Source organism: Canis lupus, chromosome 21, assembly GCF_003254725.2.
Source record: "Canis lupus dingo isolate Sandy chromosome 21, ASM325472v2, whole genome shotgun sequence".
Classification (NCBI taxonomy): Eukaryota; Metazoa; Chordata; class Mammalia; order Carnivora; family Canidae; genus Canis; species Canis lupus.
The window spans coordinates 26110614-26138197 of record NC_064263.1 but is presented as its reverse complement, the minus strand read 5'-3'; the positions used below and the strand labels follow the sequence as shown (position 1 = coordinate 26138197).

General features: G+C 56.5%; 2 protein-coding genes across 2 annotated transcripts; one reads left to right on the top strand and one right to left on the bottom strand.

The window, feature by feature from the left end:
* The first annotated feature begins 496 nt into the window (after positions 1-496).
* INPPL1 (inositol polyphosphate phosphatase like 1) lies at positions 497-14619 on the top strand. The gene is given in 29 exon segments (XM_025459143.3): positions 497-759; positions 3723-3786; positions 3872-4022; positions 4226-4346; positions 4594-4734; positions 4982-5075; positions 5181-5270; positions 5444-5542; positions 5652-5802; positions 5907-6013; positions 6301-6403; positions 6490-6512; positions 6514-6687; positions 7009-7126; positions 7742-7838; positions 8127-8265; positions 8380-8479; positions 8577-8665; positions 8955-9036; positions 9161-9250; positions 9796-9909; positions 10047-10135; positions 10582-10669; positions 10782-10937; positions 11183-11261; positions 11354-11494; positions 12597-13269; positions 13539-13672; positions 13777-14619. Coding segments are annotated over 29 exon segments (3795 nt in total). The 5' UTR covers positions 497-562; the 3' UTR covers positions 13868-14619.
* PHOX2A (paired like homeobox 2A) lies at positions 14578-19312 on the bottom strand. The gene is made up of 3 exons (XM_025459144.3): positions 19012-19312; positions 16643-16830; positions 14578-15687 (listed from the first exon to the last, which is right to left on the bottom strand). Exons 1-3 carry the CDS (start codon positions 19226-19228, stop codon positions 15238-15240), a joined length of 855 nt encoding a protein of 284 aa, XP_025314929.1. The 5' UTR covers positions 19229-19312; the 3' UTR covers positions 14578-15237.
* Between the last annotated feature and the right edge of the window lie 8272 nt (positions 19313-27584).

Here is a 27584-nt window from a genome sequence, read left to right as displayed (position 1 = left end):
TCTCGTCCTTGCGATTATTGGAGGGGGCTAACTCTCCGGAGAGGGGGCTGGGACCGCCTAGTGCCCCGGAGCCGGGTGGGGGAACTTGACCTTCGTGGGGGGGCCGGGTCCCTGGGTCTCCTAGGGGTGGTGATGGCGGGGCGGATCCCCGTGGGTGTGGGGGTCCCGCGTCGTGCGGGAACGCAGGGGCCGTGGCCCCGCCGGGAAGGGGTGGGGGTAGGGGCGCTCGGGCGGCGGGCCGAGCGGAGGGGCGGGGGCGGGGCGGGGCGGGGGCCGGGGCCGGGGCCGGGGCCGGCCGCCCGGCTCTGCGCTGCGCTCCCGCCCCTCCCCCGCCGCCTCTGAACAAACTTTTCTTTCTCTTCAAGTTGAGGCCGGCGCTGCGGGCGGCGGCGGCGGCGGCGGCGCGGCGCGGCGGACGGGGCGGCCTGCGCGGCGGGGCGCGGAGCCCCCGACCACGGGCCCGGTCCCGGCCGTGGATCCTCAGGCCCCGGGCCCGACCCCGAGCGACCCCGGGCGGATGGCGCGGGGCGGTGGGCGCCGGCGGCGCTGAGCCCTGCGCGCCATGGCCTCGGCTTGCGGGGCGCCGGGCCCGGGGGGTGCGGGGCCCGGGGGCGCGCTGGGCAGCCCGGCCCCCGCCTGGTACCACCGCGACCTGAGCCGCGCGGCTGCGGAGGAGCTGCTGGCCCGGGCAGGCCGCGATGGCAGCTTCCTGGTCCGAGACAGCGAGAGCGTGGCGGGAGCCTTCGCGCTCTGTGTCCTGTGAGTGGGGCTGGGGCTCCCGGCGGGCGGGGCGCAGCCCCGGGGCCCTCGGTGGGTGCGGAGGGCCTGGGACAGTGGGACGCCAGCGCCCCCAGCAGTGGGGACTTGGCGTCCAGCCGGGCTTGAGGAAGGATGCAGGGGGTACTTCCTTCCTGCTCTGTGTCTGGGGACACTTTCTGGGGCCTGGAGGGCAGAGTGGGTAGGGTCCAGCTAGCCAGGGTGGAAGCCTCTGGCAGACCCCCAGGAACCCTCCAGGCACACGGCCGGGGGGGTGAGGACGTGTGGCTGTGCATTCCAGGGCTGCCTGTAGCTCTGTTTATACGGGATCGAGTGAGATGCGGTAGGCATAGACGGAGTTGGGGCCAGAGAGACCAGTGCGTGAGTGAGGATGCCCGGCAGCTTCCTTAGGGATCCTTGCTATGCCCCCAGGCCTGAGGTTGGGACCGGTGTGGCTACAGATGTCAGGGGCTGAGGGCAGAGTGGTGTTGAGAAGAAGGGAGGGGTTGAGGAGGCTCTATGGGGCCGTGTTATTATTTCACAAATCAATGAGCATGTGCGTGTGCCCCGGCCCTGGGTATCCCGGCAGCCCTAGCCCCACCTATGGGTGCGGAATGAGGGGCTAGACTTGGCAGCTCTCGGAGTGGGTCTCGTCCTGTGCCTGTACCCATCGGCTGTGTGTGGTAGTGGTTCTGGGTGAGTTGGTGGGTTTGGAGTCTCTCCCTGAGCTGTCTCCTGTGTCCCAGGGTCTAATACTAGGTGGGCTCCTGTGAGTGTTGTTAGGATCGAGTTATAGTCCACCATAGCCCTGTGAACCCTTCCAAACCCCCATCTTTCTGTCCCTTACCCCGTCTGTTCTACTCACTTCTTGGAGGGTGCGTTGACCTAGGCCAGTAGTTCTCATTTAGGGGTTGGTTTTACCCCTCAGGAACATTTGGCAATGTTTGGAGACATTTTTCATTGTCACAGCTGGGATAGTGCTACTGGCATCTAGTGGGTAAAAGCCAGTGATGCCGCCAAACATCCTGCAATACGAAGGACGGCCCCTCACAGCAAAGAACTGTGCAGTCCAAAATGTTAGTGGTGTTGGGGTTGAGGACCCCTGACCTGGGTATCTGAAGAGGAAGGGCTCCCTAAGTCTCAGCTTATGCCCCAAGTCTGATGCCCAGGAGAGACTAACAAGGGACAGCTTCGCCAGATGCTCCCAGCCCCCTCGGAGGCATACCCCCTAATTAGGGAGGGGAGGGAGGCAGGTGCTGGGTCAGCTGTTGAGTGGGAGGGGGACAGCTGGGCCTGTGTCTGGGGGAGGAACATTATTGTCCCAGGAGGGGAGAGTCCTGGCTCCACTGCCAGGGGAGGAAATGGGTGGAATGAGGGTCTGTCTGTGTTGGGGGCTTCAGCTTTGCCAGCTGACTCTGGCTACTTGCATCTCAAGAGCCCAGGGATGGGGGGAGGGTCAGAAATGGGGTAGAAGCCTGGGGGTAGGTGATCAGAAATACACTTGCTTACCTGTATACGTACCCACAGGTACATGGGTGACATTTCAGGACACACCCCTGCTCGCACAAGCACAGGCAATCTGACCAGCCGGCCACGATACAGGCACGGGCCTCTGCCCTGGCTTTAGGTCCCAGCTCTTGTCTTTCACTTACTCTGTGACCTTAGTCAAATTGCTTTTCTGTTGGAGCCTATTTCCTCTTCTGGAGAATGGGGATGATACTAATATCTGTATCAAAATGCAAGGATTAAATGGGATCACATCTAGGGGGGGTGCCTGGGTGGCTCAGTGGTTGAGTGTCTGCCTTTGGCTCAGGTTGCAATCCCAGGGTCCTGGGATCAAGTCCTTCATCGGTCTCCCTGCAAGGAGCCTGCTTCCCTCTCTGCCTGTGTCTCTGTCTCTCTGTGTCTCTCATGAATAAATAAATAAAATCTTTTAAAAAAAAATGAGATCATATCTGTAGGGTGTCACAAAGACAGGGCTCAGTAAATAGGATGCTATTATTGTTGTAAATACAGTCCACAAAGAGGTACACACATAGACACCTGCACAGAATGTTCCCCATCAGCAGCCAGGAGAGTTCCTGAGGGGGGCCTAATTGAGTGGAGGGGATGGACTGTGGGTCTCCTCAAATGGGCATTTGGTCCTGTCTGGCGCCAATACCCCCCTCCTGTCCAGCTCACACGTGGGCCCCGGGTGGCTCCCCTGAGTTAGCCTACCTGAGGGCTGGCTGCAGAGGGAGCCTTCCGTCCCTACTGAGTGAGGCCTTTGCTGCCCAGGCCTGGCTCAGCTGTCACCTGCTCAGCTGTTGCGGCCATCTGTCAGCACCCCTCTTGCCCCTTCTCAATTTGGGGGCTCTTAGAGGCCTGGGTCTCCCACAGGGGGCCCCCTTGGGTCATCCCAGTTTCCTGCTGTCTGGGGAAGGGGGGATAATTCAGGGATACCCGCCTACTTCCTAGCAAAATGGCCCCCAATGCACCCAGCTCCAGCAGAGCCAGACACCAACGTAAACACAGACAGCAGGCGCACACGTGTGTTAGCACATCTCCTATGTGTGCAAACAGAGGTTAACCAGGCTTCTGAGGACTCTTACTCTGGCGGGGGGCCAGAGTTGGTACCACAGTCCAGAGGGGCTGTTTAGACAGCTGTGGAGGCCACAAAAGAGCTGCCTGTTGCTTCCCGGGCCCTGTGGTGGGTGTGGAGTCCATGTAGGTCTGGGTGGAGAGGTGGCCAGGAGGGGGGCGGGAGTGGTGGTGGGGGGAGGCTGGTCATTCCTGCTCTTGTTGGCAACACTAGCAGGATAGAAGTGGACTGGCCTCATCATTAACCCGTGAGCAGCCTGAGCAAAGGGTTTTAGGAAAACCAAGCTGAGGGAGCTGGGTCCTGAGCCTGGTAGCAGGAGGAAGGCATGCCTTGGGGCTTAGCCCTAGCCAGGGGTGACAGGTTCTGATCCTCGCTTTGTCACTAGGTATCAGAAGCACGTGCACACATACCGAATCCTACCTGATGGAGAAGACTTCCTGGCTGTGCAGGTAGGAGTCTGGCCCCTGACCCTGATTCCACCCTGTAACTTGGGGTCAGCTGGCTGACACTTCTCCCACTCCTGCTGATTGGCAGACCTCACAGGGCGTGCCCGTGCGCCGTTTCCAGACCCTGGGCGAGCTCATTGGCCTGTACGCCCAGCCCAACCAGGGCCTCGTGTGTGCCCTGCTGCTGCCTGTGGAGCGGGAGCGAGAGCCAGACCCACCCGACGACCGTGATGTCTCAGGTGGTGCTGCACGCTCTGCCACGTGCAGATGCCTTCCCTGCCCCTTCCCCAGGCGCTGCCTGCTTCTTCCCCTCCCATTTTCTCAGTCCCCCTCCCCTAAAGCCCCCTTGCTCCTACCCATGATGCTGGGGCCCTTTACCCCACTTCCATGGAAGCATCTGAAGACACAGCATCCCCCATACTTCACTGACTCCTGTTCACAGATGGGGAGGATGAGAAGCCTCCGCTGCCCCCACGTTCTGGCTCTACCAGTATTTCTGCCCCCGTGGGGCCTGGCAGCCCCCCAGCAGCCCCTGAGACTCCCACAACTCCAGCTGCTGAGAGGTAAGACCAGAAGCCTCCACAGGGAACAGGAATTCCCCTTTCTCCTCTGAGAACCTTGTCCGCTTGGGGGCGGGGGCTTCTAAGCCCCCACTCCACCCCCAGGGGCCCTCATCCCACCTCAGCCCCAGGGGCAGACACCCTGATCCATGGTGCTCTGATCACTGCCAGTACCACCTCTAGGGACAGGGTGGGAGGGCCGGGACAGGGTCAGCAGGTTCTTCACCGACTTCTCCACCCCTCCCTGAAGTGCTCCCAATGGGCTGAGCACTGTCTCGCACGAGTATCTGAAGGGCAGCTACGGACTGGACCTGGAGGCCGTGCGAGGCGGAGCCAGCAACCTGCCCCACCTCACCCGCACCCTTGCCACCTCGTGCCGGAGGCTGCACAGGTACCTGGCACGCGCAACACCGCGCATGCAGCCTCTCCTCTGACCCGTGCTCACCTGCCCCCTGCCCCCTGCACAGATGTCCTGACCTCTGCTCTCTGGCCCGGAACGGGGACTCAGCTGTCGTTTCCTGAATTTTCCTCACCTGTGAACCCTTGGATCCTTATGGTGGAGGCTGAAGCTACACACTCAGCCATCCTTCCCTGTCCTTGGGTCGGGGCGGGGAGTTCTGACCGGTCGTCTCCCCTAGCGAGGTGGACAAGGTCCTGGCGGGTCTGGAGATCCTGTCCAAGGTGTTCGACCAGCAGAGCTCTCCCATGGTCACTCGCCTCTTGCAGCAGCAGGTGGGATTATGGGGGGGGCCTGTGGGGAGTGGGTTGATGTCTGGGGCCGGGGGGACCCTCCTGTTCAGCGGCCTCAGGGACCAGTCTTACCCTTCCTCTGTGCAGAATCCAGCACAGACCGGGGAGCAGGAGCTGGAGAGCCTGGTGTTGAAGCTGTCGGTGTTAAAGGACTTCTTGTCGGGCATCCAGAAGAAGGTAGCCTGGCTCCTGACCTCTGACCTGACCCACCAGACCCCAACTATTTGCAATGACCTAAGTGATCTCCACCCCCAGTCTACACCTCAGCATCGACCCCACTGTCAGCCGTCTCCCTCCCAGTCCCAGCTCTCTGCACATCCCCTGACCTTGCCTGCCCTTACTCGCCCCAGGCACTGAAGGTCCTGCAGGACATGAGCTCTACGGCCCCACCAGCCCCGCCGCAGCCGGCTATACGTAAGGCCAAGACTGTGCCTGTGCAGGCCTTTGAGGTACGCAAGGAAGTGTTGGGGGGACCCCTGGGGCAAAGGGCGGTGGAGGGTGGAGGGGGTGGTACTTGCCCAGGGTCTTTTCAGCAGCCCCCCATCTCGTGACCTGCAGGTGAAGTTAGATGTGACCCTGGGTGACCTGACCAAGATCGGGAAGTCACAGAAGTTCACGCTCAGTGTGGATGTGGAGGGCGGGCGGCTGGTGCTGCTGCGGAGGCAGCGGGACTCACAGGAGGACTGGACGACCTTCACACATGACCGCAGTGAGCCAGGGCCCGACCTTGGGCGGGGGGGGGGGGCGGGGGGCGGGCAGGGCAGCCTCCGGGCCTCAGTGCACGGGCCAGTGTGACCGGCCTCCATCCCCTAGTCCGCCAGCTCATTAAGTCCCAGCGTGTCCAGAACAAGCTAGGCGTCGTGTTTGAGAAGGAGAAGGATCGGACACAGCGCAAGGACTTCATCTTTGTCAGCGCCCGGGTGAGCAGCGTGTTGGGCTGGCCCCCTGCAGGGGTTCCTGGGGGCTGGAAGGAGAGGAAATGTGTGATGCAGGTGACCCGTCCCTCCTGACAGGGCAGACAGTGTATGTATGGAGATGGGTGGCCCGAGGGTAGAGGCAGATAGATGTTCATTTGGTGAACATTTCCTGAGAGGTGTCCTCTGCTTGAGTAGTGGGTGTACAGTGGTGGACCAGACAGGCGTGTCCCTCCCCTCATGGGACCTGCCACCTACCAGGGACCTCCCCTAACTGGCTGTTGTCCCCCCAGAAGCGGGAGGCCTTCTGCCAGCTACTGCAGCTCATGAAGAACAAGCACTCCAAGCAAGATGAGCCGGACATGATCTCTGTCTTCATAGGCAGTTGGAACATGGGTCAGGCCCGGGTAGGGCTGGGGTGGGAGAGAGGTCAGGGGTCAGGGTCAGGGGCCTGACCATCACCCCATCCCCTTCACCTCCAGGAAGCGTGCCACCTCCAAAAAACTGTGACATCTTGGTTCACATCAAAGGGTCTAGGGAAGACCCTGGATGAGGTCACGGTGACCATACCCCATGACATCTATGTCTTCGGGACCCAGGAGAACTCGGTGGGTGACCGCGAGTGGCTGGACCTGCTACGCGGGGGCCTCAAGGAGCTCACAGATCTGGATTACCGCCCGGTGAGAGAGGGTCATCCTGTCCAGTCTCCCCTCCTCAGACCCCAACCCAAACGATCCTGCTTGACCCCACAGGCCACCCGGGGAGCACAACTTGCCTGCCTTTCCCTCTGGCCCCCGGGGTATCCTTTCGAAATCTAATGAGTGCTTCATGCTGTAGGAATGTGCTCTGTTTCTCTCTGGCCCTTCAGGAGAAAGGGGTGGCAGCCCTTCCTATCCTGTGACTGACGGTGCCCTCTCCAGTATAGACAGGGTGGGGTGGGGGGCATGGAATGCGGCAGTGCCCCAGCCCCAGGCAGGGATAACCGCGAGCCTTCTACCCAGATTGCCATGCAGTCGCTGTGGAACATCAAGGTAGCCGTGCTGGTCAAGCCAGAGCATGAGAACCGAATCAGCCATGTCAGTACGTCCAGCGTGAAGACCGGCATCGCCAACACCCTGGGTGAGCGGGTGGCCAGGATCCCTCTGTCCACACCTCCTGCTTCCTCTCCAGCTCATAGTCTCCCCCTTTCAGGTGGTCTCAGTTTTCTCCTATATAGAGCCCTTTGAACTCTGTAAAGCATGTTCATATTCTAAATGTCTTCCAGTACCACCAGGAAGGCAGGGCCAGGATGGTTATCTCCATCTCATAGATGATAAAACTCAACCTCCCCAAAACTCTCAAGCCCAGGGTTGCCAAGTGACTTGACCAAGGTGACACAGCTAGTATGTAGTGGAGCTATCTTAGTGCCCAGGCCTCTTGGTTGGTGGTCCAGTGCTCCCTCGGCAGAGATTCTGCTCAGAATCTGCAGGTCTTTTCAGCTTCACCCTTGGGGTCCCCTGTGATCACTAGGGGCTTTGTTCACACATGCAGAGAGACTCAGGCCGTCCACGTGAACTGCGCGAGCCCTGTGTGGCCCCCAGGAAGGGGGGATGTGTTTAGAGACCTGTCTGCCTTGTAGCCTCTGGGAGGGTGGGGAGGATCTTCCCACTGCTGCTTCGGGGGATGGGGGCAGAGGGGAGAGTTGGGAGCCCTCCAAAGGTGACGCAGGCCATCCTCTTTTGCTTGCTTGGACAGGAAACAAGGGAGCCGTGGGAGTCTCTTTCATGTTCAATGGCACCTCATTTGGCTTTGTGAATTGCCACCTCACTTCAGGAAATGAGAAAACTGCCCGGTAAGGGGGTACCTTTCTAAGTCTTTACCCTCATTCCCTATTCACCTGAGACCTAGTCCCTCTCCCACATCCCAGTCTATGGCCCTCCTGCATCCCTGTCCCCAAGACCGCCCTCTCCCTTGTCCCAACTCAAGAGTCCTCTACTGCCCCTCATCTTGATCTTGTTCCCAGCTCTTTCCTCTGTCCCCAGGGACCCTGATCTGTACCCCATCCCTGACCCCAGAGACTTCTTCCCTTCCTGCCGGTCCCTGGCCCCTGACCCTGGAGACATCCCCTCACCCCCCATAGGCGGAACCAGAACTACCTGGACATCCTGCGGCTGCTCTCGCTGGGCGACCGGCAGCTCAGTGCCTTTGACATCTCTCTACGTTTCACTCACCTCTTCTGGTTTGGGGACCTCAACTACCGCCTGGACATGGACATCCAGGTGCAAAGAGGGCTGCCAGGTGGCTGGGAGGGAAGCTGGGCTGGGGGCCAGCTGGGCTCCCACCTCTGGCTCTGGCTTAAGAGGGAGTTGCCAGCCCTTGTGTCTTCACCACAGGAGATCCTCAACTACATCAGCAGGAAGGAGTTTGAGCCACTGCTCAGGGTGGACCAGCTGAACTTGGAACGCGAGAAGCACAAAGTCTTCCTTCGATTCAGTGAGTGTGGGCCTGGCAGGTCTCTGAGGGCTAGGGCCCGTATGGTCTCCCTGTGTCTTTAGGGCCCTGACCCCTACCCGTTCCCTGCCTTCCCTAGGTGAGGAAGAGATCTCCTTCCCACCCACCTACCGCTATGAGCGGGGTTCCCGGGACACGTATGCCTGGCACAAGCAGAAGCCAACTGGGGTGAGCCAAGGGAACAGGGGTAGGGGGGCCTTGGGAGACTCCTGGGCTGCAGTGAATCAGGAGTGCATGTCTGGTCAAGATCTGGGCAGTTACTCCTGTAGCTCCTTGGGCCCTCTAAGGCCTTAGGGTGGACGATCCTGGGTGTTATGAGGACCCAAGAAGGGAGGTGGGTGCTGGGGCCTGGTGTGGTAAGAGTGTTGGGCCTCATCAGTCCTGCAGCTGTGTGGTGGCCCTCATGCTGAGCCACCCCAGCTGTTTGCCCTGACCATGCTGACATCCCCTGCCCCAGGTCCGGACCAATGTGCCTTCATGGTGTGACCGGATTCTCTGGAAATCCTACCCCGAGACACACATCATCTGCAATTCCTATGGTCAGAGTCTCCTGGACAGGGGGATGGGCTATCCTGGGTGGTCCTCGTGCCGGTGCTGTCCTAGCTTTGGGAAGCGGGAGCAGAGAGGAAAGAGCTTGCCTCTGAGCTCCCATTCTAATCCCAGGTTGCACTGATGACATCGTCACCAGCGACCACTCCCCCGTGTTCGGGACATTTGAGGTTGGGGTTACCTCTCAGTTCATCTCCAAGAAAGGTGACTGTTGTGAATGTGCTGGTGGGTGGGTGGGCACACTGCTCTGGGGATGTGAAAGAGTTTGACTATCTCTGTGTGTATGTGTGTGTTTGGGTATATGTACGTACGAGAATGTTTCTGAATATGTACTGTGTGAGGGTGTCTGTGTACCCAGAGCACTGTGAAAGGTGCCTGCCCATGAGTGAGTGTATTCATATGAATGTAAACGCATATGTATGTGTCTTTATTTGCCTGGAGCCATGTGTGGTCCCCTGAGTGTGCCTAGTAGTGTGGGGGATTGTGGGCAGGCAGTCCCTGCAGGTATTCTGGTCCCCAGCCCCCTTCTTAGATGGTCTCTCATCCTTGGGCTCTCTGTTTGTCTGGGCCAGGATCTGGGCTTTGGGGCCTCCCCATTGGTTGCTTGGGATGGGGGAGGTACCTCCCTCCTGGCCTTCCTGCCTCCTTTGCCAGGGCCCCTGATTTCCTGTCCCAGGGCTCAGTGTCTGTCCTGTTCCTTGTGTCACCCTCTCAGCCCTCCTCACTGCCTTCCTCCCTTTGCCCCTCAGGGCTCTCAAAGACTTCAGACCAGGCCTACATTGAGTTTGAGAGCATTGAGGCCATCGTGAAGACAGCCAGCCGCACCAAGTTCTTCATTGAGTTCTACTCCACCTGCCTGGAGGGTCAGAGGCAGGACCAGGGCTGAGTGTGGGCCAAGAGGGATGGGGAGGCCCGGGGGCCCAGAGCGGTCAGCCCCCTAGATGGCAGAAGGGAATCCAGGAGGTGGCACTCAGTTGGGTATCCCCCACCCTCACCCCAGAGTACAAGAAGAGCTTCGAGAATGATGCTCAGAGCAGTGACAACATCAACTTCCTCAAGGTGCAGTGGTCTTCACGCCAGCTGCCCACGGTGAGGCTTTTGGCAGGGTCTGAGCTTGTAGGTGAGGGCACAGGGAGAGGTGTGAAAGAGCACATATGGTGCATGCGTGTGTGTGTGTGTGTGTGTGTGTGTGTGTGTTGTGTGGTGGGGCTGGGCATGAGTAAGGGTGAGGGCATTTGCTTTATTTGGGAGGTGTGGGACCAAGTTACAGATTCATCCATTCATTCATAAACACTTTTCGAGCCTTTGCTCAATGTCAGGTCCTGTGTTGGCCATTGAGGATGTAGAAAATTAACTACATGAATGTTAGGAAAGGCCCATGCAGGGCCATGTCTTCTACATTAAGGATTTGGGATCTTTCCTTAATAGTTGAGTGGGAGTGAGCTTGGACGAGTCTGAGGGTTGGGGTGAGCAGTGTCATGGGCAGGAGGGGCTCGTTGGGGCTTTGTCCTTCACTAGGCCTCTCTGCTCCCCAGCTCAAGCCAATTCTGGCTGATATTGAGTACCTGCAGGACCAGCACCTCCTGCTCACGGTCAAGTCCATGGATGGCTACGAATCCTATGGTGAGGGGGGGAAGTGGAGGGGGAGCAGGGAGGGGTCCCAAGAGGCACAGAAAGCCAAGCAGAGCTCTAGAAAGGTTCGACAGTCTGCCCGTCTGCCCCATCTGCCCTTCAGGGGAGTGCGTGGTGGCGCTCAAGTCCATGATTGGCAGCACAGCCCAGCAGTTCCTGACCTTCCTGTCCCACCGAGGCGAGGAGACAGGCAACATCCGTGGCTCCATGAAGGTGCGGGTGCCCACAGAGCGCCTGGGCACCCGTGAGCGACTCTACGGTGGGGGCTCCATTGGGAGGGATATGGGGCATGAGATGGGGTGGTGTGGGCAGGTCTAGGAGGGGGGACTGCGGGTAGAGGGAGGGCACGTTAGAATCCCTGGAATCTTTGGAAGTTCTGTAGCAACGCCTGAAAGTGGGCCTGCCTTCAGGAGTAGCTGGAAAGGGGCTGCTTGTAGGCCCAGGGGGTGTCTAGGGTCCAGGATCCCAGGTCCCCTCTGAGTCTTCTTTCTCTTCCTTCCCCAGAGTGGATCAGCATTGATAAGGATGAGGCAGGAGCAAAGAGCAAAGCCCCCTCTGTGTCTCGAGGCAGCCAGGATCCCAGGTGAACTGGGACTGTGCTGGGTGTCCCATGAAGAGATGCCTGGGGGCTTTGGGTCAGTCTCTACCTCATCTCACCCTGTACACCCCTGGCAGGTCAGGGAACCGCAAGCCAGCCCCTGCAGAGGCCTCCTGCCCACTGTCTAAGTTATTTGAAGAACCAGAGAAACCACCACCCACTGGGAGGCCCCCAGCCCCACCTCGAGCTGCTTCCCGGGAGGAGCCCTTGACGCCCAGGTGAGAGAAGGAACCTGTTATCCACCCCCACTTCATCTACTGCTATGCTTGGCTCTCAGGGCCAGCCCGGGGACCGTTCGATGCCTGAGTGAGATGATGCCCCATGGCTGGGGGTGCTGGGGCTCTGCTCCTTTGGCCACTCAGGCCTCCCCGAGGCGTGGCTCTCTGAGTCCAAGGAAGCAGTCAGCCTTTCTTCCCGGCTCTGCCTTAAAAAAATAGAACTAGAAGTTGTTTCTGCAACAGTTCCCTCCAAATTTAGCTTGGGTTTTCTGTTTGGTCTCAGCATGGCATTTCCTTCGGTGCATACTTTGGAACACTGTCCTACAAGATGCCCCATCGGAAACGGGTTGGTGGTCAAATGAGTTTGGGGAATGGTTCTGACTAGATTCTTTTCTTAGGTAGTCCCAGTGCACATTAGTTTTGCAGAAGCTCTGAGCATGTGGACAGGAAGGAAACCCCCTTTTCAACGCTGTTGAGTATAGTTTCCCAAACTTAACCGGCCAGGAAACTTCTTTTCCACACAGTGACTATTAATACCCTGGGGAACTAGTGTTCTGTGGATCATACTCGAGGAAAGTGAGGCTTCCTAATTATATCCGATTGTTGCTTGAACTTAAATAAAAGTTCCTAGCCACGGTTTGGTGCTTTTTCACTCACCTTCACCTGTTATCGGTCACCTTGGTTTTATCCTCAGGCTTGAGTAAAACTAACCTGAATCCCTGGGTAAAATTCCTCAGTAGATTGGCCTCAGGCGCCTTCACAGGATTTCAAGCCCTAGCCGGCCATTCCAACCAAAGGCCTTTGTTGCCCTGCCTTCTGGCACCTGTTTTCACTGATGTACGCTCAGGACTTTCACAAAGTCATGAAAGAAGGATCTGAGAATCTTAGCAAGGAAGGCAAGAAAGTTCAAGGATTATCTATTCAACCACTGAGTCTCCTGCATCTTAGAGGTGAAGACACCAAGGGCCAGAGAGAGAAAGTGATGTGCTCAAGGTCACGTGCAATCCTAGGACCAGGGGCCCACAGTCCTGACCCCCAGTCCAGTTCTCCTTCCACTGTATCCATTGCCTTCCTGACTTGATTATCCTGCTCTCAAACCCAGGTTGAAGGCAGAGGGGGCTCCAGAGCCGGAAGGGGTGGCAGCCCCCCCACCCAAGAACAGCTTCAATAACCCTGCCTACTACGTCCTTGAAGGGGTCCCCCACCAACTGCTGCCCCCGGAGCCACCCTCGCCTGCCAGGGCCCCTGTCCCACCGGCCACCAAGAACAAAGTGGCCATCACAGTGCCTGCTCCACAGCTCGGGCGCCACCGGCCCCCCCGTGTGGGAGAGGGGAGCTCATCAGATGAGGAGTCTGGGGGCACACTGCCCCCTCCAGACTTTCCACCCCCACCCCTGCCAGACTCGGCCATCTTCCTGCCCCCCAGCCTGGATCCTTTGCCAGGGCCGGTGGTCCGGGGCCGCAGTGGGGGTGAGGCCCGTGGCCCACCACCTCCCAAGGCCCATCCAAGACCTCCACTGCCCCCAGGCCCCTCACCTACCAGCACTTTCCTGGGGGAGGTAGCCAGTGGGGACGATCGCTCCTGCTCCGTGCTGCAGATGGCCAAGACTCTGAGTGAGGTGGACTATGCTCCAGCTGGGCCTGGCCGCTCAGTGCTTCTGCCAGGCCCCCTGGAGCTGCAGCCGCCCCGGGGACTGCCCTCGGACTATGGCCGGCCTCTCAGCTTCCCTCCACCTCGAATCCGAGAGAGCATCCAGGAGGACCTGGCAGAGGAGGTGTGTGGACCAGGGGTGGCTATCTGTGTGTACCTGAGGTGTGTGCTTGCCCATGGACAGTGGGATCCCTTTATGGCACCATTTCAACACTCAACGGGGTCCCTTCTGCCCTGAGCTGGGTACTGGGGAGTTGGGAGGTGGGGGGCGGGGAACATGAATCAGCCCGTTTTTGCCTCTTCCCCTAGAGCCTGTAGTAGGATGTGGCTGCAGGGGCTTCTTCCCTGGGTGGGTGCTCTCGGTGCTCCCCCTGACATGCGCTATTCCCTCAGGCTCCGTGCCCGCAGGGCGGGCGGGCCGGCGGGCTGGGCGAGGCAGGCATGGGCGCCTGGCTGCGGGCCATCGGCTTGGAGCGCTATGAGGAGGGCCTGGTGCACAATGGCTGGGACGACCTGGAGTTTCTCAGGTGGGGGCGGGGCTGGAGGCGGATGGGGTGGGGCTGGCCCCGGGGCGGAGCTACGGGCCCTCTAGACCTCTTCGCCCACCTCCCAGCCTCTCTTACCCCTACAGCGACATCACGGAGGAGGACCTGGAGGAGGCTGGGGTGCAGGACCCGGCTCACAAGCGCCTCCTTTTGGACACCCTGCAGCTCAGCAAGTGATAGCGGTGGCGCTGCGAAGCTGCGGACTCGGCACCCCTGCTCCCACCCTCCAACTAAGGCCCAGCCATAGCCCCAAAGTTGAAAAGCTGTGAGGGGTGGGGCAGTACCTCTCCGCCTATTTATTGGGGATCTGCGTTCCCCACTGCCCAATCGTTTGGAATCCCCTAATTAGGACATCCTGCCCCTCCCCCGCCCCAGGGTTCCGGAGGTCAATTGCCGAGATTACCGAGGACTTTGGTTATTCTGGTGCTGACCTCCCTTTCTGAATCCCTACTCCCAGCCTCAGGGGTGCCCGTAGGGTCCACTTGGGTACGTCTGGGCCCCCACTTTCACCGCTGTTTCTGCTGCCCTCCACCTGGCCTGAACCACGGGGGGCAGGGGAAGCTCAGCTAGGACCCTTCCCAACCCCCATTCTGGGGGTGTCCGTCCGGAAATGAAGGAATAGCCCAAGGACCGGGCTGGGGTTTATTTAAGCTTTTCTGCGTGGGTTTAGGGAGGGCGGGCACCTTAATATTATCGGGGCTGGTTAGGGTGGGGAGAAGGATCTGGGCCATAAAGTGGTAGTTTGCTTAGTTCTCACTGTCTCCCTGTCTATACCACCCCGGGCTGCGGATTTGTGGCAGCAGTGGGTTCCTTGCTGGTTGCAAGCGGGGACGGGCTCTTGCAGGCAGCTTATCCCCCATCCTGGGTACTCAGAAGGGTTGCCAGCGTTACGTCTTCAATAAATTAAGTTTTATTTGGATTGAGCAAAACTCACCTCAATAAATTACAAGTTTTTCAAAGGAAAAGAACGACAACAACCAAAAACAAACAAACAAAAAATTCAGGAAAGAGGAAACCCCTCTGTCCCAGTGCCCTGGCAGCCAGGCCCTCTTCTCTGAACAGGCCTAACCTCTGCGCCAGACCGGCTGGAAACGGGAGGGGATAAATTGGCAGTGAGACCCTTCGGGCGTCTTATTATCCCAACGGTGACCAGTGCGGGTGGACTGGAGGGCTGGGGCAGCGGGCTGGTGGCCAGGGTGAAGAGTGAGCCAGCCAGCTGCAGAGCCAGGGAGGGAGCCAGGCTGCTGCTCTGCTTGAGGACCCTCAAGTTCCAGCGGGGTTATTTGATCCCGGTTTCAAAGAAAGCCAAGCTGGAAGGGGGGGCGCCCCGGTGAAAGTACCCCATTCTGCTGGGGGCGGTAGGTGAGGACGAGAGGCCCTGACTCGGTCTCCGAAGCTGGGGAGGGCACACTTAGGAGCGGGACACGGTAGGGGGTGGGGCAGGTGGGCACTTCCAGGCGGGCGCCCGGATGGGGAGGGACCCTGTCAGGTCCTGAGGGGCAGGGGCATCTCTGGGGGGCAGGCCCGGCACCTCCAGAGTCCGGCGGCTAGAAGAGATTGGTCTTCAGGGCCGGGCCAGGCTTCCGGTGGAAGGAGGACAGAACCCCGGAGAAGGGCCCGGGCCCGGGTTCCGCCGGCTGCCAGGCCTTGAGCAGCTCCGCCGCGCCCGCGCCCGGCCCGCCGCCCCCGCCGCCCGCCACGCCCGCCCACAGCGGGCCCTTGAGCGGCTGCGGCCCGGGGCCAGGGCCGGGCCCGGAGCCCAGGGCGGCAGGCAGCGGGCTGGGGCTCAGACGCGGGCTGGCCAGGCCGGGGGCGGGCGGCGGGGGCAGCGACGCGGTGCTGTCGGGCGTGGGGCTGCACGTGGACTCCTTGGAGTCGTCGTCCTCGGACGAGCAGCGCGCCTCGCCCTTTTTGGCGCCCGCCGCGCCCGCCGCACCCTTGGCGCTGGCCGCACGCTCCTGTTTGCGGAACTTGGCTCGGCGGTTCTGGAACCAGACCTGCGGGCACAGGGGCCGGTCAGGCCGAGGCCGCGAGACGCGCGGGAGCCCTCGGTCTGGAAGGGGTCGGATCAGGATTACTACCAGATTCCTGAGCGTGGGCCCGTCGGCCCTCCGCTACCTGGCTCCTGGCCCTCCTCTCTCTGCTCGAGGCCTCTCCTGCATTTGCCCCTCCCTCCTGGTCTTCCCCTGGGGGATCTGATCACCCGCCACCGGCAGGCTCCAGTGTTCCAGGTCTCCGGGCGGGGACTCCGCCTTCGCTCCCTTATCACCCAAAGCCCTGCCCCCAATTCCTTCCTACTAGAAGCTCCAGGGATTTCCACCTGGAGTGTCCCACGGCGGTGGAGAAGGGGTCGGGTACTAGGGGAAACCGTTCGTCCAGGGTCTCCAGTAAGGGCGGACCAGCTGGACATCTCCACTTGGATTTGTAAGACAGACAACAGAGTCCACCTGGGCGGCCGCTCCTCGGCCCTGCGCCTGCCCAGAGCCCTGGGTTTTCAGGCTCAGAGATCTCACAGCTGCAGAGCTGGGGAGGGGACATGGAGGCACTCGATGGCTTTCTGGGATTCGCCTGCCTTGGCACTGAGGCCGCCCGGGGCTCCCACTCTACCCACTTGGGAAGCTTCCAGGCTTCCCAAGCATCCTTCTACATGCCTGGCCGTACTAAGGGAACAGAGGGGAAATCCTGGGGGCTGAAGAGCTCAGTTCTCCAGAGGGCCTCAGGTTTGCCAAGTCTTGGCCCGCTGTCTCCTCCCGCTGCCCATCCTCTCCTGCCCAACCACCCCCGGACTGTGCCCTGGTCCCTGGCCCCAGCTCTCCGCCTCCAAGCTGCCCCTGCCTGCCACCCCAGAGAGCCAGGGCCCTCTTTCCCGAGGCCCCCAGGTGTCGGGCACTAACCTCCCATCCCTCCCCCGCCCCCCAACACGTACACTTCCGTACACACGCAAACACACACCTGCACGCGAGCCTCAGTCAGGTCGATCTTGAGCGCCAGCTCCTCGCGTGTGTAAATGTCGGGGTAGTGAGTCTCTGCGAAGACGCGCTCCAGCTCCTTGAGCTGTGCACTGGTGAACGTGGTACGGATGCGCCGCTGCTTGCGCTTCTCATGCAGGCCCGACGGCTCCGGGAAGAACTTGTAGGGCACTAGGGGTGTGTGCAGGAGGGGGGAGCAACGAGGGTGGGGGCATGAGGGGCCGAGCTCAGCCCGCTGTGTCCTGCCCCTGCGATCGCTCGCCGTTCCCCGCGCCTGACTCAGCCCCTCGGCTTCCTCCCCTCGGTCTCGGTCTCGAACGGAGCGTCTGCCCCATCTCTCAGTGGAGCCGGCAGGAGTGAAGGCGGACAGGGCGCAGGCGGACCTGGAGCCCCAGAGCCGCAGCGAGGCAATCAAGATCTGATCCTTAGGTCAGGACGGCTGACCTGTCCTTGGTACTCTGCTGTGTTCCCTCCCCTCTCTCCAGCCCACCTGCTCCTCCGACCTCCCCTGTGGTGTGCTTCCGCCTTGGTCAGTCTGCCCTGCTTGGGTTCAGGTCCTGCTCTGTCCACCTTAGCCTTGATTGCCAGGTCTCATCAGCATCGTGGGCCTTCCCAGTAGCCAGTTCTGGAGCTGGGTGACTGAGACTCCCTGGCCTAGGTCTACTTTGAGCCCTGGCACATACTTTCTGCCATGTAGGGAATTGGCTCCCTCTCCCCTGTCATCTCTCTCCCTCCCAGGCCTCATTTCTTCAGCCCCATCTCACATCCCATTCTCCTCCAGTGTCCTCTCCTCTTCCTCATCTTTCTCCATCCACATCTCTCTTCAGCTTTCCCCTTTGGGACCATTCTTTTCTTTGTGCCCACTGAAAAGGGTCCTTATTTTTCCCCCATCCAGACCCAGGTTCCTTCACCTTCTCATTGCCCTTCTTCCTCCCAGGCACCTCTGTGTCTCAACTGCCCCACAGCCAGCCCCACCCCTCTCCCTCACTCTTCCCATCCTTGTTTCCCTTTTACCCCATGCCAGGCCCCATTGCCCCCACAGACAATGTTTCTGACAGTATCTCCTCATCCTTGTCTCCAACCCCGCTTAGGTCTCCATATTCTTCAGGAGTCCCCAGTATCTTACATCTTTGTCCTATATCCCTAGTTCTCGATCTCCCCCTGATCCTTGTCTCCAACACCCCATTCCTAGTCCCATCTTCCTCATCTCTGTTGCCAGTCTTCCTTGGTCCCCATCTCCCACAGTTCCTGTCCCCATCACCTCTAGTTCTTATCTCCATCTCCCCAACCCTGGGTCCCCATTTCTCCCAGGGTCCCCAGTCTTCCCACTTTTCCTCATACCTCTCTATACCTGTTCTCCTCTCCCCATCTCAGTGGGGCCCATAACCCCATTTCCTGACCCTATACCCTCAATCCCCATCCTCATCTGGCCCAGAGTACCAATCTCCCCATCCCTGTTCCAGTTTTTGGATCCATCTGGCTGGTTCTCATTTCTCCAAATCCGGGTCCCTATCTCGCCATCCCTTCCCACCCCTCAGGCTCCAATCTTCTACTTGGCTCCCAGTGGTCTTCCCCGGAAGGAAGGAGATAAGGAGATTGGGTGGGGCAGCCTGGACTCTAACCTGAGAGATCGGGATGGCTGCAAGGCTCTGTGAGGTTGAGGGTTCAGATGGGGACTTGGATCAAGAGGCTTGGAGGTAGTGGGGGGCTGCTTCTGGGTTCTGCAGGACTCTAGCTAGGAGAGTCTCCAGGGGGAAGGGGGGAATGAAAATGGCTTAATGACCTGGGCACGCTTTTCTTCCAGCAAGCGATGGTTGGGGTTTCAGTGGAGCAAGAGGGTCTAAACACAGGCAGGATGGGTTCAAAACCAGGCAGGAGGGGCTTGATGGTGCTGGGGCTCTAGGAAGGTTTCCATGTGGGCAGCTCAGCCGCTGCAGAAGCTCTTGCTGGGGGTCAGACATGAAGTGGGGTGGGGATAGGGATGGGGATCTGATTGGACTGAGCCGGGGGCATCTTCCAAGGATACGGGGATGGAGAGGTTTGGTGGTCAGACTTTGCAGGCGGGGAGGGGAGGATCCGGTGAGGGGCCTGGGGCTGGACCAGGGATCTATTTCCCTGACCCGAAGAGCACAGGACAGGGATCTGGCAGTGAGAAAGAGGAAGGGGATGAGAGGGTGGGGCTGAACTCTGCCAAGGGGAACCCCGTCTTACAGAGGGGCTGGGGATCCCGCGGGTGTTGGAGGGCAAGGATGGGGGCGGCTGTGGGGGACAGTCGCAATCACTTGCCAAATAGGGCAGGGGCTGGGGCTTCCGCAGGATTCGGAGGGAGGCTTGGGCCGGGGCTGGGCTCACCTGCCGAGTAAGGCGCAGGCTGGTGGTCGCGTAGAGCGCCGAGCGCGCAGTTAGAGGAGCCGAGCGCGGGGCAGGGCGGCCCAGCCGCGGGGAAGGCGGGTCGCAGGGGGCTGTATTGGAAGCCGCCGGGCTGGCTGCAGGCGCCGAAGTCGCCGTAGGCGGACGCCTCCATGGCCGCCACGCACGAGTCGTACGAATTGAGGTAGGAGTAGTCCATCGGCCCGGGGGTCGGGGGCGGGGGCCGGGCCGGGCCGGGTCAGGGTCGGGGTTCCCGGCCGGGTGGGGGTCGGGATGAGGGTTGGAGCGCCTGGCGCCGAGGACCCGAGGCCGACTCTGAGCGCCCGCGAGTCCGCCCGCCCCGTCGCGGCCGCGCTCCGCCCGGGTGCAATGCAAGTGCAGCCCGGCCCGGCCCGCGCGCCTTTTAACGCTCAGGACCCCGCGGAGGGGGCGGGGCGGGCGGGCTCCGCGGGGCGGGGCCTGGGCGGCTCAGGCCCCGCCCCCGGCTACCCCAGACCCCCGCTCCGAAGGGTCCCCGCCGCCCTCCCTGGGCTCCCGAGGCGCAGGGCGGGGCAGTGCGGGGCCCCATCCCGAGAGTCCCCATCGCGTCTCAATCCCGACCAGACAGACCTTCACTCTCCACCACAGTGCCGGGCTGGAGGGTCCCAACCCCTTTCCTCGGCCTCCCCACCTGCGGCCCCGCAGAAGGGAGGGGAGACAGGCCTGGCGGCGCTCCTGTGAAGAAGTTAATTCAATTCGTCTTGATAACCGAGTTATTCTGATCCAGCCCCTCGGCCCCGCCCCCAGCGAGGTCCCATCCCGGCGGGGACCACAGAGGCGGCCCAGGAGGGGGATGGAGACACGGACGAGGAAGAGACGGAGCCTGGGATGGGGACGTGGGTGAAGAGAGGAAGCAGGGAGAAAAAGGGACAGAAATAGTGCTGGAAAAAGGGACAAGAGAGATACAGGTACACAGATGGAGACAGGGATGAGACATGGAGGAGAGAGAGAGAGATTGGAGACGAGGGCAAGCGGGTCCCCACAGGGACAGAGATGGAGACAAAGCTGAAGCGCGTGCAAGAGAAAAGCAGGGATGGAGATGGGGACAAGGCAGGGACAGAGGAGACAGGATAAGAGAGAGACAGAGAGCGGATGGAGAAAGAGAGTGAGGCTGGCGTGGAGACAGAGAAGGCCCGGGGTGAGACATGGATGGGAACAAGGATTGAGATGGAGATCGGGAGAGAGATGAGACAAAACAGGGCAGGGACAGGGACACACACACACACACACACACACACACACACACGGAGGGGCGGTCTCAGAGAGACAGGGCCGGGGAGAGACAGAGGAGGAACAGAGCTGAGAGAAAGAGCATTCTGAGAGCTGAGACCCACAGCTGGAGCGCCTAGGGGCGGTAGGATGGTGGTGGAGGCCAGGCGAGGCTGCCCGAGGGGACAAGGGGACGGTCGCTGCTGCCCAGATTCCCCTAACCTGACCTGGCCACACACCCCTACTCTGTACCTTCGAGGCCTGGCCTGCCTCTCTCCTGCGCCAGTTCCCCAGCTCAGTCCCCCTGCCCACCACCACCCAGTGTGATACTTTGGTCCCCAGCAACCTTGGCACAGAGTGTGTGTATGTGATGAATGTCAGGATCAAGAGTAATGGGTGACCTCAAGACTCTCCCTCAGCCTCCCTCTGCATATTCTGCCTCTGGCTTTCACGCTGTGGGAAAACCAACACAGAATCTTTTCCAGAACGGAAGAGGGAAGCTGCAGTTCACCTGAGGTGGATTGGACAGCTTTCCTACCCAGCCCCCAGCGTCCTCCACCCAAATCTTGGTAGGTCCTACAGATGGAAGAGAAGACCCAAAAGAAAGCCCGGGAGGGTGACCCCTTATTACCAAAGCCCTTGCCTGCAAGAGAAATTTCTTGGGAAGGTCTTTCCCCAATTTCCCACTATGGGGAACATGCCCACCATCAGGTCATCCACTTCAAGGGCCACTAGTTCTTTGCTTCACACAAGGACCATGTCTCCCCATTTTCTGTAACTCCATGCCAGGGGTTTTCTTTGAATTGTTTTCTCTAATTACTTTTTGGGTATAGACTTCTAAAGCGAAGGCAAAACTGCTTCACAAGTTCTCTCCACTGGTGTGTGAAGTGTACCTCCCACCTTTGACACCTCCTCTGCAGGGAGCCCAAGGGACCTCAGAATTGAGAAATCAGAAGTGCTCTCCTTAGACCTACTGTGGCTCTCCATTGTCCTTAGGATCAAATCCAAGCCCTCATTCTGGTCACAATGTCCCCTTGTGTCAGTGCTCCAGCCACCTCCCCCTCACCTTGGCTTTCTTTGAAGCCCTCACACGTTGATTGATTTTTTTAGTTTAGAGCTGTTCTTTCTGGCTGGAATGGTCATTCCACTCCCCAACCCACCCCACCTCTCCCCACCTCCCCCAAACTCCCAAACCTGGTTGACTCTTGTTTATCCATCTGGTCTCAATTTGGACATTATTGCTTCATGGAAGCCTTCCCTGATGCCCCTAGACTATGTTGAGCGTCCCATAGTACCTCTCTCTCTTTTGGTTATTCATGTCACCAGTATTCGCAATAAAGTGCAAGGTCTCAGGATAGAACAACTCTTCCCAGCCCTACCGCAGTGTCTAGTACATCATTCTGTACATCACAGGTCTTCCCATATCTGCTTGTTGAGTTAATGAAAGGTGAGCTGAAATCTTTGTGTTGGGGAATCCCTGCCCTTGTTTCTGGGGAACAAATCCTCATACCCTGATTTCCGCTCCCCACTCTCCTTTCTTCATTCCCTCATTCCCCAGGGGCAGAAAACTTCCTTCCTCTGAGCCAACCTTCTGCTTGGAAGAAAGTCCTCCCTCATCTGAGGAATTTGTAGGGGGCTTTATCTCTTCCCCAGTGACAAAACTGAAGCAAAGGAGCAACTGAAGCTTGTAGGCAGGGACAAGTAGAGATATGAGGGGAGGCAAAAAAGCCATGATTCCAGTTGTCTCAGACCATGATCTATTCCTGTCATTTCTATGGTTTGGTCATTGAACCATTAGATTCCCCTCTCTGTCTAAACTTGGGCTTCTGACACTGGCAACCAAAATTTCTGACCAAGATAATTTGTGAATGCTTGACACCTTTACAGGTAATCAAATTATGGTAGTGGTGATTAGAAATTTTATTTTAACATGCATGTTACAGGGTTAGCAGGGCAGGAGCTGACCTTCCCATGCTTGGGGCTGTGGAGTTGGAGGTTCCTTTCTCTTCAGGCAGCTATTTGTACCTGCTGATTGGCACAGAAGCAGACACAGCCCCCAAAGATGCTTTGAACCTTGTTCACTACTGGGCTCAGGTCTTCCAGATGGAGGGACTTTGGAGACTAGGCTGTATGGTGTGTATGAATGAGTGTGTGTCTGTGTCTGTGAGAGAGAGAGAGAGAGAGAGAGAGAGAGAGAAGAGGGTTCCCTGAACTCACCATAAAAGAAGAAGGAAAGAGGCAGAGTGGTCTTCTCCAAGGACCTCACACTCAAGAGGCCAGTGCTGAGATCTGTTGTGGGAAGCTCATCCTCTTCTCACCTGTAAACTGGTTTATTTTATGATTAGATGGGTTAAAATACATAAAGTGTTTGAATAGTACCTGGCACATAGTAAATATTAAGTGTTTTTTAAATCTATCACTGCTGGGATGCCTGAGTGGCTCAGCGGTTAAGCGTCTGCCTTCAGCTCAGGGCGTAATCCAGGATTGCTGGGATCGAGTCCCTGCATGGAGCCTGCTTCTCCCTCTGCCTGTATCTCTGCCTCTCTCTCTCTCTGTGTCTCTTATGAATAAATAAAATCTTAAAAAATAATATACCACTGCTGCCACCGCCATCACCAACATCACACACACATACCCCCTTCTCCCTCTCACTAACTGACTGAACCCTATGTGACTCACAGACCCAGACCACACTCTGTTCAAGCTTCTCTGATTTGTTATACCTGATACCTGGATATAGATTCTGGACATAAACTCCTATCTTCATCGGACTCCCTGCGTGGAGCCTGCTTCTCCTTCTGCCTGTGTCTCTGCCTCTCCCTCTCTCTGTGTTTCTCATGAATAAATAAATATATATGTTTAAAAAAATTAATTAATAAAAAAAAGGGAGATCCCTGGATGGCTCAACGGTTTAGTGCCTGTCTTTGGCCCGGGTGTGGTCCTGGAGTCCCAGGATCAAGTCCCATATCGGGCTTCCTGCATGGAGCCTGCTTCTCCCTCTACCTGTGTCTCTGCCTCTCCCTTTCTCTGTGTCTCTCATGAATAAATAAATAAAAATCTTTATAAATAAATAAATAAATAAATAAACAAATAAACAAACAGATTTATTTAAACTCCTATCTTTGCACCACAGCATCACTTTTGCCCTCAAGTTTTCAGAAGGTACCAGGGCCTAGCAGATTACCCAGCCTGACCTCTTAGTTTTTGCAGATGAAGATGGTGAGGCCCAGGGAGTGGTCCTGTAGAGTCAAGCTAAAAACACTGGAAGTGTGCCACGGTGGGAGGACTCCCCTGACAGGGAGCAGCATGCAAAAAAGAACCAGGGAAGGGACTTTTTTCTTCTGCTCTGACACTAACTTACTCTGTAAGCCTAGACAGTAGAAATCCCATGAGAATGGATGAGGAAGGACCATGTTTTGGAGAACTTTTCCCGCCTGTGGTCACTTGGAGAATGTTACCCTGGGAATTTCTAGGTACCACCACCTTATTCCCACTTCCATGAGTAGTCTCTGACCTTAGCCTCCTCTCAGAACTTTGAGCAAGGCTTGCCTAGATTCAGAATGTGTCCGCCATGATGATTTATTAAGCCAGTGCACTCCTGGTCAACACTTCTGTCCTATGGGGAAGAGCATGGAAGAGCAGCCGTTCCTCCCTACCATAGAAACTTACCTTCTCACTCTCTGAAGCGGTGTCCTCAGTGTCATCATTGTCTAACCATGACTGGAAGCCAACTGTTTAGTGCCTGCCTTCGGCCCAGGCCGTGATCCTGGAGTCCGGGGATCGAGTCCTGCATCGGGCTCCCTGCATGGAGCCTGCTTCTCCCTCTGCCTGTGTCTCTGCCTCTCTCTCTCTCTCTACTTCTCACGAATAAATAATAAAATAAAATATTTTAAAAAAAGAATCTCCTAGTCTGATGGATACATGGACACTTGTCTATGGGGAAATTCTCCCTAGAATGTTTTAGTTGTCTGGACAAGAGAATGGCACATAGATGGTGAGGTGAGTTGACTCTTCTTTTAAAAAGGGAAGAAGGAAAAAAAAAAAAAAAAAAGGGAAGAAGGGATGCCTGGGTGGCTCAGCGATTTAGCACCTGTTTTTGGCCCAGGGCTTGATCCTGGAGTCCCAGAATTGAGTCCTGTTTCGGGCTTCCTGGATGGAGCCTGCTTCTCCTCTGTGTCTCTGCCTCTCTCTCTCTCTCTCTCTCTCTCTCTCTCTCTGTCTCTCATGAATAAATAAAATCTTAAAAAAAAAAAAGGGAAGAAGAGGGGTGCCTGGGTAGCTCACTTAGTTAAACCGCTGCCTTCATCTCAGGTCATGATCCCAGGATCCTGGGACTGAGACCTGCATCAAGCTCCCTGCTCAGCGGGGAGCCTGTTCCCCCCTCATCTCCCTCTGTCTCCTCCCCTTGCTCATGCTCTGTCTCCCTCTCTCTCAAATAAATAAATACAATCTTTAAATAAAATAAAATAAAAAGGAAAGAAGATGGGGCACCTGGGGTTAGTCAGGTGTGTCTGCCTTTGGCTTGGGTCATGATCTCGGGGTTCTGGGATCAAGCCCCCCATTAGGCTCCCTGCTCAGCAGGGGTCTGCATCTCCTTCTTCCTCTGCCCCTCCCCCTGCTTGTGCTCTCTCTCTCTCTCTCTCTGTCTCTCTCTCACTCAAATAAATGAATAAATAAAATCTTTAAAAAAATAAAAAGGGAAGAGGAAAAAAAAGCTTTGATCCTAACAACCATACTATACATTGACAAACTTATCCAAGTTTTTGTGCTTGGGAAGGGACCTGCCTAAGGGCTGCTGCCATAGTGGACATCTATAGTGTGGTCAGCCCAGCACAACTCTTCTCTTGGGAACTGTCTTCTCCATCCACATGGTCACCTAAGGGATCATTGTTCTCATATAATCCTACCCTCAGCTATAATTGGTTCAGGTGTATGTACTTGTTCAAAGATGGGTCAACAAACCACTCCTCATCATTTCTTCTTGAGAAACAAATCATTCTCTTTCGAATGGTGAAAGCTATATATATATAAATCTCAGGAAAATGTTTGCAGCCATTTTCTCTATCATAAAAAGAAAAGATGGTCTGCAGTGAAGAAAAAAATAAATAAAAGTTGAGGAAAAGATATAGAGTCTCCTGTTAGAATTTAGGAGCCTCATTCTAGCAATTCTTGAGAATCCTTACTCTCTTTGCAAATTAGTTGGTTGTTCAGTCTTTCATTGGATTTTTTTTATCCAATATATTCTTTTTTATGTTTAATCTAGTTCAGGTTGGATTTCTGTCACTTCCAAATAAAGATATTCAAATAAAAAATTGGTATAAGGTATGTAATGATTCAAACAGTAGACCCTAAAATATAGAACTGGCCCTGTTGATGTAGGGTGGGATGCAGTGAGAATGTCTCCATTCTGAGCCTGGAAATGGCATGACCTTGTTAGGTGATAATAAAGTAGCTGGAAAAACTACTGTATGTGTCTATTAGAACTTGATGTCTATTTATCCCTTTGCCCTATGGTTGGAATGCCAAAGGATTAAATAGAAAAAGGTAAAATAAAAAAAAGAAAAGAAAAGGTAAAATATTGGTGTATCCTGCCCACATTTACAACCTCAGGAAGGTGCATCAAGAGGGAATAGGTAGGGGGATCCCTGGGTGGCGCAGCGGTTTAGCGCCTGCCTTTGGCCCAGGGCACGATCCTGGAGACCCCGGATCGAATCCCATGTCAGGCTTCCGGTGCATGGAGCCTGCTTCTCCCTCTGCCTATGTCTCTGCCTTTCTCTCTCTCTCTCTGTGTGACTATCATAAATAAATAAAAATTAAAAAAAAAAAAAAAGAGGGAATAGGTAGGGCAGCCATGGTGGCTCAGCGGTTTAGCGCGCCTTCAGCCCAGGGTGTGATCCTGGAGACCTGGGATCGAGTCCCACGTCGGGCTCCCTGCATGGAACCTGCTTCTCCCTCTGCTTATGTCTCTGCCTCTTTCTCTTTCTCTGGGTCTCTCATGAACAAATAAATAAAATCTTTTTTTTTTTTTTTAAAGAGGGAACATGTAGATGAGGAACGGCATGATAATTTGTAACTCTCATAAGGAAACCTCTGCCTATGGCCAGCAATCTGAGGCTACAGCAGTAGGATAATCATGTACTTGGCAGATTGTCCATAGTCAAGTTTTCTACCACCCCCTTAAGTGAATGTATTGATTAGGAAACAGTGACTGTCTTCCAGGTGAAATGGAGATATTTGGGAAGATCCAGAGAAATTAGGAAAGTGTGATTCTCCCAGTCCTTTTTGGCACTCTGGCCTAACAGAAAGAAAGAGTTGACATTCATTATTCTTTTTTTGGCATCTAGCATCTGAAACCAATCTCTAAGTTAAGGGAACTCCCCATCTAACAGATGCCAGATACTTGCTTTCTAAACTTCCCCTACAATCAAGATGCAGACACTTGACTTAGTCTCAGACAATCATGTACACTCATCACAGACTAAGCTAAGGAATCTATAGTAGTGAGGATTCCTGAACCATAAGAATTCTCTACAGGGGCAAAGGGTTTCAGGAGATCTAGTTCTACGTACAGCACAGAACTTGTGCTTGATAGCATTAAGAGTTCAGTGCCAACCACGTCAGCTGTGCAAGGGGCAATGGTGGCAAGGCTGTCTTCATGGAGAAAACAATACAGCTCAATTAGGGCAGTATTTCTAGTTCTATGGCTCTATATTTGGTCCTCCAGTCATTCCAGTAAGTCTCTGAGATATCTAGTATCTTTTATAAATGTAATATATCTAATAATTTAAAAAAGATTTTTTTTATTTGTTTAAGAGAGAAAGAGACTGAGTGGGGGACAGAGGGAGAAGGAGAAGCAGGCTCCCTGCTGAGCAGGGATACCAGTTTGGGGCTTAATCCCAGGACCCCAAGATCATGACCTGAACCCAAAAGCAGATGCTTAACTGATTGAGCCACCCAGGTGTCTGTAATAAAAAAAAATATTTTTTTGCTTAAATAAGATGAAGTTAGTTTCTGTTGCTTGTAAACAACTTGTAAATGACTCTGACTGATATAGAAATTGGTACGAAATTGGCTGAGAGGATCACTCTCAGAACTGTTGGAACCTTGGAATAATTATGATTCCTGGTTGGAACCAAAAGTAGTAAAAGTCTAGAGATGGAGTGTCATTCAATGGCAAAACAGTTCATCAATTTATTACACCAGTGGCCACCTGGAATTAAGTATACATAAAGAGCATAGACTTGGGAGACTGTCAAGGATGAATATAAAGGAAATGAGGAATTCAAGGATTGTGAGGAGGTGTGGAA